The following is a 13,642-nucleotide window of genomic DNA, read 5'->3' as shown; positions in this document are numbered from 1 at the left end:
ACACTTGTAAAGGACATACTATGTGCCGAGGACTGTGGAAAGTACTTTACAAATAATTATCTTCACTTAATCCTTACAACGACCCTGGGGGGTAGAAACTATTATTATCCCCATTTTACAGATGGGGAAACTGAGGTAAACAGATGCAGTGACTCATCAAGGGTCCCAGGACTAGTGTCTCGGGGTTCATTTGAACTCGGGCTTTCCTGCACTCTGGCGCCCCCCCCCGCTGCCTAAATAGCTCTTTCTTTTATGTCTTTGCATCCCTGGAACCCAGCAGAGTGTCTGGCACACAGCAAGCACTCAATAAATGCTTATGGGTTGGTTGACTGACTTCAAGAGGCTTAGGGTTACTAGACTCACTACCGATTGAGCCTACATGAAATGGGTCTAGCGGAGAGCCAGTAGAATGAGGCTGCCAGGCGCCCCCTTATGGCATCTGGGGCCTAGAATGCAGGAGGCTGAGCATCAGAGAAGTACTTACCTTTCTCACAGAATTGACCCTGGAAGCCAGCGGGGCATAGACACTGGCTAGTGAGCGGGTGGCACGGGGCTCCTTGGTGACAGTCACAAACCTCCTGGCAGCCAGCCCCGTGGAAGCCAGGTGGACACACTGAGGAAAAGAGGCCACCCCAGAAGGGCCAAAAACGGTTAAAATGGGCCACATGGGCAGAATCCCCTCCCACCCTCTTGGTTCTAGCAGAGCTCCCAACCAGACCTCTGCTCCAGCAAAGCCCTCCCAGACCAGGCCTGTTTGATGAAGACCACTGATATGGGCTGACGCATCTAAAGTGGTCCCCACTTAACGGCATGGTGGATTTCAGTGGAGACACGAGCTTTTCTGACGTTGCTAGTTTCATGAAAAGCAGCCCCCAAATCCTAGGCCCGCTGTTCGTGACTTCACTCTGGGCAACTTGAAGATCTCCAACTAACCTTCCTAGCCTAGTATTGATGGTAGTGTGTGATGAAGACGAGGCTAAGACCCTAACAGCCTCTCAGAGGGCAGGGACCTCGGCAGCCTTCTGGTCCGATCCACACCTAAACAAAATCCCCCTCCATAACATCCCCAACAAGTGGGCACCCAACCTTGGCTTTCAAGTGCTTCAGGAAGGGAGAGGGGGTACTAGGCTTCCCCATGGGCTCGGTGACATCTGTCTGTGCCTGTTATACAACGTCCAGCCGCTACTCTGGCATGTGCTCACCGTCCGGAGACAGGCTGGGGAGAACGCAGCCCCAACCACTTCAGAAACAAATCAGACTGCTCATCCTACCTGGGAGCAGAGGGGACAGGGAGGTGCCCTGATTGCCAGGACAGATCTAAGCTCAGTCTCCCTCCCTCCTTCTTGCCTCCACCTGGAGAGGCAGATCTTCAGACTGGACATCCCCAGTTCCCTGAACTAATCCTTGTATGGCCCAGCTTCCAGTCCCCCAGCTGGCCTCAAAATTCCTACTAAAATGTTGTGCCAGATCCCAAGAAGAGTCACAAGAGGTTCCCTGTAGAACTCACTGTGTTCACAGGCCTGGCCAAAATGGCCAGGGGGACACTGACAGGCACCGGTCACTCGATCACATGTGGCATTGTTGAGACAGGTACATTCCAGGAGGCAGCCAGCACCATACTTCCCAGGAGGGCAGGCTGGAGAGAAAATGACAGAACGCTCCTAAGCAAACCAGGGAGAAGACTGAGTCCCCAGTGAGGATGGGTAGGTCAGAGAAGGCAGCCTCATGGGATGACTGTAGGCACTGTGGTTGGAGCAAGACAGCTCCAGTATGAGCCCCCACATACATGAGGCACCAAGTGGCCCAATGGATAGAGCTCTGGGTGTGGAGTCAGGAAGACCTGAGATTAAATCCAGCCTCAGACACTTACTAGCTGTGGGACCCTGGGCAAGTCACTTAACTGTGCTGTCTGCCTCAGTTTCTTCAACTGTTAAATGGATAAAATACAAACACCTACCCAGGGTTGTTGTAAACAAGAAATGAGATAATATCTCTAAAGCTCTTAGCCTGGCACATAGTAGGAGCTTAATAAATGTTTCCTTCCTTCCTTCTTCCCTTCTTTCCTTCTGAATCCAAGAGTAACATTTGAATAAAATCAGGATGCCCTCACACGCCTTACCTCATCTGGAGGCAGGAAGATCTGCGTTCAAATCCAGCCTCAGACACTTACTAGCTGTGGGACCCTGGGCAAGTCACTTAACCGTGCGGTCTGCCTCAGTTTCTTCTATTGCTAAATGGGTAAAATACAAACACCTACCCAGGGTTCTTGTAAAGATGAAATGAGATAATATCTTTAAAGCTCTTAGCCTGGCGCATAGTAGGAGCTTAGGCCCCACCCCACCCCCAGAGCATACACACGTACCTAGCAGCAGCATTCTCTTCCTGGGGCATCAGCCCCTCCTCTCATCTAGGTCACCCTTGGCTCCCATGTGTAGGAGATACTCATCTTTGTGAAATCCTATCCCCATTGACTGACAAGATGTTGATGGGAATTGGTGTAGGGACTTTGCACACTGGGAATGCATCACACACCAATGAAATCACAGGCCCCTTGTACCCACCCTCCAGAAATCAGCAATAAGACCCGTCCTAAAGTACTCAGAGGCAATGCAGCTTGGCATAATGACTAAAGATTTAGCCTTGGAGCCAGAAAGATCTGGGTTCCAATCCTGCCTCTGACACATAACTTATGCACCAACCAGTCAAATATAAGCTCCAGGAAAGCAGGACTGTTACCCTTCATCTCTGCATCTCCAATCGACCGACTCAGTCTCAAACGCTCAGTAGCTGTGTGACCCGGGACAAGTCACTTAACCTTGCTGGGCCTCAGTCTCCTCTGTAAAATGATGAGGTTAGACTCACCTCTCGGAGGTCCCTTCTGGCCCTAAACCCGTGGTCAGGAGGTACCTAATCGATGTGGAGGGAATCGGATTGTTGCATCCATTTTCCTGGATCCAGTCCCTCCACACAGCATGAGCACCGTGTGTGAGGATTCTTCCCTATTAACAGCCCTAACAATAAACTCTGACATTTCCACCCCAAATGACGTAGCAGATGTCTGTCCTAAAATATGTGAGCGTGGTTCATTCCCAAGTCAAAACAAAGTTAACGCGGCATCTCAGGGCAAACACAGCGGCCAACATGTGCTTGTGTTTCCCTTTGGGGTGATGGCGGCCTCAAGTGGTTTTGATACAAGATGGGATCCTCTCCCTGGGGCAACGAACAAGGAGTTTTTTTGAGGAAAATTTCGAAAATTTCTGTAATAGGGAATTGTGTGGCCAGGGTCACACAGGGTCAAAGGCAAAGCTTGAACACAGTTCTTCCTGACTGTGAGGCTGGCACCCTATCTAACAATAACATTGCAATGGATTTTATATGCATGTATACACACGAGCATACAGGCACACAGAATGTACACATAAGCACAATGCATGTACATATAAACACATGTGCGCATACACCAGTATATACATGCATAAATATGTGCGTGGACATGACTATATAAACATATGTGTGAATATTTACCCATACAACGTATGTATATATGCGCACATGCACGCACACACATGAATCTCACTTGATCCTCACCAACAACCCTGTGGGCGAGGGGTCATTGCTAGCTCATTTTACAAATGTGGAGCCTAAGACTGGAGGGGTGCCGTTGGAGGGAAGGAAGGGCACTCACCTAGCTCACAGTGTTCTCCCATCCATCCCAGGCTGCAGGAGCAGGAGCCGTTGGTGGGATGACAGAGGCCGCCGTTCCTACAGGGACACACCAGCTCACAGCCCAAGCCGAATCGATCTCTGGGGCAGCCTGAGGGGGGACCTCAAGTCCATCAGTGATGAGTCAAGCAAAAGAGTTCCCAACCTTAGGACGAAGTCCGGGGTCTTTATAAGGGTCTATCAGCGGGCAAAAACAGGGTTTGCTGAGCTAGGCAGAAGGATGTGCCTGCTCATGTGTGCTGAGAGAGGGATGGGAAGAGGGAAGGGGGTCCTCAACGAAAATGACTGCTGTTGAAGGCTGGTGCTCCTGGGATGCTCAAGGTCGGGTGTGGGCTTGGTAATGGACCAAGGGTCTATCATCCAAGGAGCAGCCAGGACAAATGTGGAGAGACTCATGCCAAGAAGGCCGACCCCGGAAACTCAAGAAACTAAGGAAGGAAGGGCTGCATTCTGTGTTGGAGGAGAGAGTTCCCACAGAGATGCTGTTGTGTCATCTTCAAACACTGCAGTAAGGCCGCTGGTGGCAGTGGGATAGAGCATGGGCCAGGGGATGGAGGAATGTCTTTGGAGGTAGGAAAACCAGGGTTCAAATCCTGCCTCCGATATACTGGGCAGATATACTGATACATACTGCCACATACTAGTTATGTGGCCCCAGACACATCTCTAAGACTAGAAACAGAAAAAGCACTGACTCTGGGTTTAGACAACCTGGGTTCAGATTCAATTCAATCAACATTTATTAAGCACCTACTGTGTGCCCCAGGCACTGTGCTAAATGCTGGAGATACAAAAAGAAGCAAAAGAAAGTCCCTTAATAACAGGGGAGACAACATGCAAACCAATACATACAAACTACTTATATATAGGAACAAGAGGAAGTAATTAAAGGAAGGAAAGCCCTGGAATTAAGAGGGGTTGGGGAAGCCTCTGATGCTTTCTAGCTGGTCCTCAGTTCCCTCACCTATAAAATGAGGGGATTGGGTCAGAAGTACCTAACAGCTCTAGATCTCCGAGGATCTCTAATCCTAATTTACAGAGGAGTTGCTAATTTGCATTAGAGGATGGAATTTCCACACTGGGAGTTCAATACGCCCATAAAATCACAGATACAAACCCTTACCCCCATTCCCCAAAAATGAGCCCAAGAAGTCCTGTTCTGGTCCTAAGTGGTTGGGGGGAGGCAAGGCAGCATGGTGGGGTGAATGGAGAGCAGGCCTTGGTGTCAAGTCAGGAAGACCTAGGTTCAAATCCTGCCTCAGACATACCCTAAATAGAAAGGCAAGAAGTTCTGTGAGCTTCAGGCAACTCCATAAAACTCATCTGTTGCACTGGTGGGAGTTTCCCCCAACAAGAAAATCAAAAGTCTTGGCAAAATACAATTTTTATAGTACTTTATGGCTTACAAAGAGATCTATACCCTTTATCCCATCTAGTCCTCAAAACACAAGGCATTTAACCCTCATTTAACAGGTGAGGAAACTGAGGCTGAGGGCTTCAGTGACTTCACCCACAGTCAAACCAGCCAGAAGAGCGGGGACCTTGATCCCAGCTAGCTCATCTGCCCCCAATCCAGCCAGCACATCCATCCCCACAGCTGGCTATGATCCTGCTCCTTCATGCTCTGCCAGAATTCATAAATAAAGTTCACAAAGCCTTTGCGGCTTCCTTCTGTTTCAGTAAAAGCTAGAGCTCAGCTGGGGTGAGGGTGGGCGGAGGGGATCCGTGTCTGGGGATGGTAAATCCTCCACACAATGGGAGGGTCAAATGAGCTACTGGGTGGGAAAGCACATGAGAAGGACGATTATCATCACCATCCCACATCAGCTGGGTGTGCGCATGGGAGAAGGATTTGGAAGTCTATTTGGGGCATGGGAGTGTTCAAGGGAGGGGAGGGCCAGAGGCATGATCATCTAATAACTGTCCCCATGTGTTTATTAGCTCTGCTAAGAAGGTCTCCAGCATCCCAGGAGGGATTTAATTACAAAATCCGACTGAAGCAACACAAGACTCATTATCATGGAGAACATGTGGAGAGAAGACCCAGCCCAGCCCTGCCACTGTTTGACCTTGGTCAAGTAACGTCAGTCTAGGACTCATTTTCCTCCCCCATAAAATGGAGAGAATATCGATCCTCCCTTCCTTACCTAGGATTTGGGCAACTTTTTGAAAGAGGGGTTTCCCATCTTTTATTATGGATGTGAGTATGAAAATAAATTTGTACAAGAGCTAAGAAAGCAAAATCATTACAAACTATTAAGAATGTTAGAAGACTTGTTCCGAATCACTAATAATCAAAGAAACACAAGTCAGAACAACAAACCCACACCCAGAAAACTGGCCAAGATGACTAAAGATGGAAATCATCAATGGTGGAGGGGCTATGGAACGGGAGGGACTCTAATACATCACTGAAGGAATATTAATCACTGGGTGGTGCAGTGAGGAGAGCACCAGCCCTGGGTTCAAACCCAGCCTCAGACAGTTACTAGCTGTGTGACCTTGGGCAAATCACTTAACCCCAGTTGACCTGCCTACCCCCCCCCCAAAAAAAAAGGAAGGAAGGAAGCAAGAGGAAGGAAGGAAGAAAGGAAGGAAGGAAGGAAGGAAGGAAGGAAGGAAGGAAGGAAGGAAGGAAGGAAGGAAGGAAGAAAGAAAGAAAGACAGACAGAAAGAAAGAAAGAAAGAAAGAAAGAAAGAAAGAAAGAAAGAAAGAAAGAAAGGAGAGGAAAGAAGGGAGAGAGAGAGAGAGAGAGAGAGAGTGAGAGAGAGAGAGAGAGAGAGAGAGAGAGAGAAAGAAGTATCAATTGATCCAAATATTCTGGAAAACAATTTGGAAGTGATGCTAAGAGAATGATTAAAATGCCCATGCCCTTGGACCCAGAGACTCAGCTGCTGGGCATATCATAGCAGCATGTCTTATAGTAGAAAAAACTGGAAACAAAATAGATCCTGTTGTTTGGAGGACTGCTGAACACAGGCAGCTGGATGGCTCAGTGGGCCTGCAGTCAGGAAGACCCGAGTTCAGATCTGGCCTCAGACACTAGCTGTGTGACCCTGGGCAAGTCATTTCACCCTGTTTGTCTTAATCCACTGGAGAAGGAAATGGCAAAACACACCAGGATCTTTGCCAAGAAAACCCCACCGACAGCATTGGTGTACTATGGTCCATAGGGTCAAAAAGACCAAGTGACTGAACAACGAACACAATGGAATATGATTATATTGTGTAAAAAACAAATTCTAAAAATTCAGAAAAGCACAAGGAGACTGTTGAGCTGATGCAAAATGGAATAAGAAAAGCCAGAGAAATGATGTATACGCTGACTACAATGGAAATGGAAGGAACAACCAAAAAGAAATTGAATGCTATGTAATTATAAAGACTAAGTTTGTCCAGGAAAAACAGATGCACAAATGTACCTCCCTCCCTTCGGTGAGAAGTGGGGGCCATGGGTATGGTATACTGCAGAGTTGTTTAGTTTTAGTTAACTCTTTTTAAGTTTCCTTTTTTATTCCTTATTATAAAGTATAAAGGGATAGATCTGGAAATGAAAGCGGGTCAGGGGAGGGTTCCAGCTCAAGTCCTGCATGGCTCCTTGTGGTTTTGCATGATAGAATTCCCAAAATGGTTTAAAGGGACAAAGGGAGGCAAAATAAAGATTGGAGATTTGAGAAGAGTTAAAAAGGAACCATCTAACCCTAAGTCAGAGAGTTGGCTGGGGCCAAGGATATTTAGTGAGAGTAGGAGATGGGCCATCAAAAGTATAGACCCTATCCAGTTTCGGGGCTTCTATTTTCTGTTGACTATCTAGAAACTCAGGAAACACCCCCATTGGAGAGGCCCGGCAGGGCGGGTACAACGCCTAGCTGGAGAGCAGAGGAGCTCAGAAGGGATGCTCTAACACAGAGCAGAAAGGACACACCAGCAGAGAGCAGTATGAAGACATCCCAGAGGATGAGAGCAGTTCCACAGCATCAGGGGCATGAGCTGTCTCAGCCACACGTGTGTCCTGACCGTGTGCTCAATATATGTGTGCGTGGTCTTGGCACATAGTAGGTACTTTACTACATGGTGACTGATTCTCTGAATGTATGGACCACGCCTCCCCCCTCATCCCCACACATACACACCTGGTGATGCGGTGGGCTCCCACTGAATGTATCCCTCATGGCTGTAAAGGGGCATCTTTTCTTATTCTATGCAGTGTCGGTAAGCTCCCTGAGGCCTGGGGCTGTTTCTGAGGTCTTTGTATCCCCTGACATCTAGTAGGTGCTTACTGAATGCTCACTGATTTGAACTGAACCAACGTGCTTCTTTCTGATGGACCAAATGAAGCGACACATCCGTGGGGGCTCACAAGCTATGGCTTTGATGGGAGGCGTCACATACCTGAGGTGGTCAGCTTTCTGGGAGTCCATGTGCTACATACTATAGTCTTAAATGATAAGAGGAATTTGTGAAGTGAGTCAGATGTCGGCCTGCCAGAGGCTACAATAATGAGGATAGATGTCAAAGGGTGAATCCCCTCGTGGCTACTCCGTACCTTGCTCACAGTGGGGGCCGGTCCTCCCGGCTGGGCAGATACAGGTGCCTCGCACAGGGTCGCAGGTCGCTCCCTCGCCACAGGCGCACACATGGGCACAGTCCACGCCGTATCTCCCATCCGGGCAGACTGAAGAACAGGAAGCAAGTTAAGGACCACACCTGCGACCTGGACCCCTGAAGCCACCAAGACCAACTCCTGAGCCAGGCCCCCTGCTCTGTCCTGGGATCTGTCCCTTAGGCATCTTACATTCTACAAACCAAACGGGGGTGATGTTATCAGGTTGGGCAGGGGACAGCTCCATCGCCCAATCCCTCCCTCGGTGGGGGGGTTGTCTCATCTGTGGGACCTTTAGAACAACCCCCTCTTCAGGGCCCAAGTGGGCAGGGCTACTCTCTGTGATACCGGGCTGAGTGAGCCTGTTCCTTCATCTGTAAAATGATGATCCCTTTGGATCTCTAAGCTATGATCCTATGACCCTGCAGGGGTCACAGAACCTCCTTGGGCCTCATAAAATGTGGGGTTGGCCTAGATGGCCCCTAAGTTCTTTCTAGCATTCGGTCTACATTCTAAACCTCGGGCCACACCGCTGAATAATCAGGAAATAATGTCCGTAGGAAAATGGAGTTGAGGGAAGGGCCTTGCTGTACCCAGAGCTCTCTCTGCCTCCAGGAAAGCTCCCCCTCCTAGCCCACCCCAGGCTTTTGCCCCCACCAGTCTCGGCTTCCTTTGCAAATTGATTCAAATTCTCCTTGAGCGCTTGGCCCAGGCAGGCTTGCTCGCTGTACTGATCGGGGAATAGTCCCCGCATGACTCAGATGAAAACCCCCTCCATAGACATATTTTTGGCCGGGGTGACCCACCCCATCCCTACCCCTACCTCCGCCCTCACTCCCTGCCTCCTTCTTCTCTCCAGTCCTTGGACTTGGACAGAAAACACTGTGCGGGGGGCAGCCAAGGGTCTCCTGGTTGGACCCTTCAAAGGCTCCTGCGCCTTTGGGGGTTAGGAAGGGTCCTGGACTGCTGTGACGGAATGTTCCCAGCTTCTTCCAGGCCTCTGCCCCAGGGAAAGGGGACTGCACGGAGGCCCTGAGCCAGGCTGGCCGGGCTCCATTAATGACCCAGGTGTCTTTCCCCTAAAGGAGAGGGACATCCAGGGGAGTGTGTCCCCTCCATGCACTCTCCCTGTGTTCTAGACAAACAGGACTCCAGCTGTTCCCTGCTCTCCCTTTCCTGCCTCAGACCAGGGACACATTCCTCCTTATCTCTGCCCAGTGAAATGAGGCCCAGCCCTAGTACCACCTCCTCTGGGAAGCCTTCTCGAATCCTAGAGGAGGATTTTCCTCATTTCTCCTAGCTACGAGCAATTCCTTCCCCCAAAGTGCTTTGTAGATAGTTTCTATGTGTTCCACAGAATCAATGATTTTTAAGAGCAGGAAAGAACTCAGAAGCTGTCTGGTCCAGTTCATACTCAAAAGGAATTTCCATGATAACATGTCTGACAAGTGACTGCCCGGCTTCTGCTTAAAGTCCTCCAAAGGGGAGGGGGCCTTCTTATTTGTACACTCGTCTGCATCCATATTATTTCCCTCTAGAGACTAAAAGTTTCCTGAGGGCAAAACTTTCATTTTTTCTTGTATCCCTAGAGCTCAGCACAGTGTCTGGCATACAGTAGGGGCTTAATATATGGTTGGTGACTGATCACACACCTAGAAACACATCCTAGGGCATGATGCTTGATCAGATACCATGCTGGGCCAGGATTTAGTCTCTGAGGCCTCCAAAGACACCAACCCTCGATATCCCTACCCCTAGACCTCCCATCCTTGGCCCTTAACCCCTCATCTTGGGGCTGGAGGCATCTTCAAAGTGTTTCCAATGGAGCTGTGATGGATAGCCAGCCAGAGCTGCCATTACCAGCCCCAAGCACTCCAAATCCAGCAAATCCGTGCTCCCCCAAAAGGGCAGAATCCCTATTATATCTATTCTTTTTTTTGAGGGGGAAAGGCAGGGCAATGGGGGTTAAGTGACTTGCCCAAGGTCACACAGATAGTAAGTGTGCAAGCATCTAAGGCCGGATTTGAACTCAAGTCCTCCTGACTCCAGGGCTGGTGCTTTACTCACTGCACCACCTAGCTGCCCCAATCCCTAACTACTAGGGAGAGGTAGTATGGGAGACTAGAAAGAGGCCTGGCTTGGGAGCCCAGGGATCTGGGTTCAAATCTTACCTGGGATACTTATTAGTTCTGTGACCATCAGAAAGTCATTTAAACCTCTGGGTCTCAGCTTCCTCAGCTGTAAGATCTCAAAGGTCCAGGTCCAGCTTTTATGATTCTAAGGAGCCTTCTTATGAACACACAGGGCTGGGGAGGGGTGTTTTGAGTCCCAACCCCCTGCTCCACTCACTTTGGAAAACGAGGCCTGCGAGGGCCGTCCTTTCCTGCTCCGAAGCTAAGCACCTGGGGTGATATAAATTTGTCCCTTTTGGCTCATTTTGGGGCCAGAGCTGAAACCATACCCACCACTTTCTTTTCCTTTTAATAGGTAACCACCGAAAATAAAGATTCCTCTTTCTCTCTTAAAAGTCAAGAAAACAATTAGAAATGAGAGTCCATCTCCCACCGTGTGTTTCCCGGCCTCTGACGTGGTGCCTGAAGAATTGGTATTTTTGACACTGTCAATACGTTTTGTTTTCTTTCTGGAAAATCTTGGCTGCTTTGCTAATTAGGTCACGGCAGCAGAGATCTGGAGCTGGAAGAGACCCTGGAAGTCATGGAGTCTGACTCCCTGGTTTCACAGCATACGCCTCTAAAGCGCAGAGGGAAGAAGGCGCCAAGATCACAGAGGAAGCAAGCCGTGGAGCTGGGATTCAAACCCACGTCCTCTACTCCAAGACTAGAATTCTGCTCTATTGGGCCAAACGGTCTTCTGTGGCTGCACTGGATCCCAAAGACCTGAGCTCAAATCCAGCCTCATGCACTCCCTAGCTGTGTGATGCTGGGCAAGTGGTTGTGCCTGCCTCAGTTTCCCCATCTGTAAATTGGGGGTAATAGCAGGGTTGTTGAGAGGATCAGATGAGATAATAACTGTAAAAACTGTTTTTTTATAGCTATCTATTCTAAAAGCTGTACATTCTAGCTGCTATTATTTGATTCAGAGAAGGGATTGGACTAAACGACCCACGAGGTCCCTTTGGACATCTGCACAGCGGAGGAGAGTGGAGAAAGGACTGGATCTGAAGTCAGAGGACGAGGCATCCAACCTCAGCAGTGCTACTCGGTGCCTTAAGTCCTTGATGCCATTAGGGTCTTTCTCTCTGATGCAGTTTCTTCATCTTTAAAATGAAAGGGGTAGTGTGGTATAGCGGAAGGAAGGGAGGAAGGAAGGAAGGAAGGAAGGAAGGAAGGAAGGAAGGGAGGGAGAGAGGGAGGGAGAGAGAAAGGGAAGAAGGGAAGGAGGGAAGGAAGGAGGGAAGGAGGGAAGGAAAGGAGGAAGGGAGGGAGGGAGGAAGGAAGGGAGGGAAGAAGGAAAGGAGGAAGAAAGGGAGGGAGGAAGGAAGGGAGGGAGGAAGGAAAGGAGGAAGGAAGGGAGGGAGGAAGGAAGGGAGGGAGGAAAGGAGGAAGGAAGGGAGGGAGGAAGGAAGGGAGGGAGAGAGGGAGGGAGGGAAGGAGGGAAGGAAAGAAGGAGGGAAGGAAGGAAGGAGGGAGGGAGGGAAGGAAGGAAGGAAGGAGGGAAGGAAAGAGGGAGGGAAGGAAGGAAGGAAGGGAGGGAGGGAAGGAGGGAAGGAAGGAAGGAGGGAAGGAAGGGAGGGAGGAAGGAAAGGAGGAAGAAAGGGAGGGAGGAAGGAAAGGAGGGAGAAAGGGAGGGAGGGAAGGAAGGAGGGAAGGAAGGAAGGAGGGAAGGAAGGAGGGAAGGAGGGAAGGAAGGAAGGAAGGAGGGAAGGAGGGAAGGAAGGAAGGAAGGAAGGAAGGAAGGAAGGAAGGAAGGAAGGAAGGAAGGAAGGAAGGAGGGAAGGAAGGAAGGAGGGAAGGAAGGAAGGAAGGAAGGAAGGAAGGAAGGAAGGAAGGAGGGAAGGAAGGAAGGAGGGAAGGAAGGAAGGAAGGAGGGAAGGAAGGAAGGAGGGAGGGAAGGAAGGAGGGAGGAAAGGAAGGAAGGAAGGGAGGGAGGGAGGGAGGGAAGGAGGGAGGAAGGAGGAAGGAGGAAGGAGGAAGGAAGCATTTATTAAGTGTGCCAGGCGCTGTGCAAACAAAGCACTTTACAAATATTATCTCATTTGATCCTTATAACAAACCTGGGAGGCAGGTGCTTCCATTATACCCATTTTACAGACGAGAATACTAAGGCAAAGCAAGGTCAAATGACTGCCCCAGGGTCACATAGCTAGCAAGTGCCTGAGGCCAGATTGGAACTTAGGTCTCCCTGACTCCAGGCCCAGCCCTCTGTGCCCTCCCACCTAGCCGCCTCTGGGTTGACTCTTCACTTTCCTAGGACTCAGTGTCCTCCCCTGTAGAATGAAGGGAGTGGTCCAGGATAGACACCCCATTCTAAATCTGTGATCTCAGGTTCTGAGTCACAGGATCTTACGAGTGCAAGGTTCCATCGTTGCCCTGGCCGTATCCGGGGAGCACGTTTTATCCTCGTGAGGGGCTGGCTCCGCTCCTCCCCTCTCCCCCCCCCAGTGGTTCACTCCTCTCCCCTCCCCAATCCCAGTAAGATGCAGAGACAGACTTGTCTTGTTGTATCCCTAGCCCCCAGCGCCCAGTCTGGGCTCCCCAACTCACCCAAGCCACAGTCAGCACCAACATAGCCAGGAGGACAGCGGCAGGTGCCCGTGCTGGCATCGCAGGAGCCCCCGTTCTGACACGCACATGGGCGCTCACAGCTGGGGCCGTAGCGCCCAGGGGGGCACCCTGCAGAGAAGAGAGTGGGAGGGGCAGTCAGTGGGGAACACCTGCCCAGCCTCAGCCTCCAGACTGCCCTGGGGACTAGACCTCGCCTGGCCCCCAGCTTCCCAAAGCTCTGAGTCCTTCACTTTGCAGGGAAGCGAGGGTGGCGGATATGGATGAGACAAGGGCAGAGAGGCTGGTGCCAACAACAAACCAGGGATGCAGGTGCTGTTTGTACCATTTTACAGATGAGAATATCGGCAAAGTGAGGTCAGATGCCCAGGTGCCCAGGCCCTGGAGGGGGGTACTCACGGAGTCGGCAGCCGCTACCATAGAAGCCAGCAGCGCACACACACTCCCCTGTCACTGGGTTGCAGTCCTGGTTTTCACCGGAGCATTTGCACACCTGGCCACAGTTCACACCAAAGGTCCCAGGCCGACAAGCTGGTGAGAGAAAACACCACGAGAAGCGTCAAGCCTCTCCGA

At 50.3% G+C, this 13,642-nt stretch overlaps 1 protein-coding gene across 1 annotated transcript in view; it reads right to left on the bottom strand.

The window, feature by feature from the left end:
- Positions 1–13,642, bottom strand: part of MEGF6 (multiple EGF like domains 6) — a 384,175-nt gene that overhangs the window by 9,309 nt on the left and 361,224 nt on the right. Inside the window, exons 29-34 of the mRNA XM_036746355.1 lie at positions 13,469–13,600; positions 13,052–13,180; positions 8,271–8,399; positions 3,686–3,814; positions 1,508–1,636; positions 485–613 (exon numbers count right to left, since the gene is read on the bottom strand). Coding sequence (XP_036602250.1) covers positions 485–613; positions 1,508–1,636; positions 3,686–3,814; positions 8,271–8,399; positions 13,052–13,180; positions 13,469–13,600 — 777 coding nt within the window. The remainder of the gene's footprint in view (positions 1–484; positions 614–1,507; positions 1,637–3,685; positions 3,815–8,270; positions 8,400–13,051; positions 13,181–13,468; positions 13,601–13,642) is intronic.

The sequence above is a fragment of the Trichosurus vulpecula genome, chromosome 2, assembly GCF_011100635.1.
Source record: "Trichosurus vulpecula isolate mTriVul1 chromosome 2, mTriVul1.pri, whole genome shotgun sequence".
Lineage (NCBI taxonomy): Eukaryota > Metazoa > Chordata > Mammalia > Diprotodontia > Phalangeridae > Trichosurus > Trichosurus vulpecula.
This window is presented reverse-complemented; position numbering and strand designations above follow the sequence as displayed.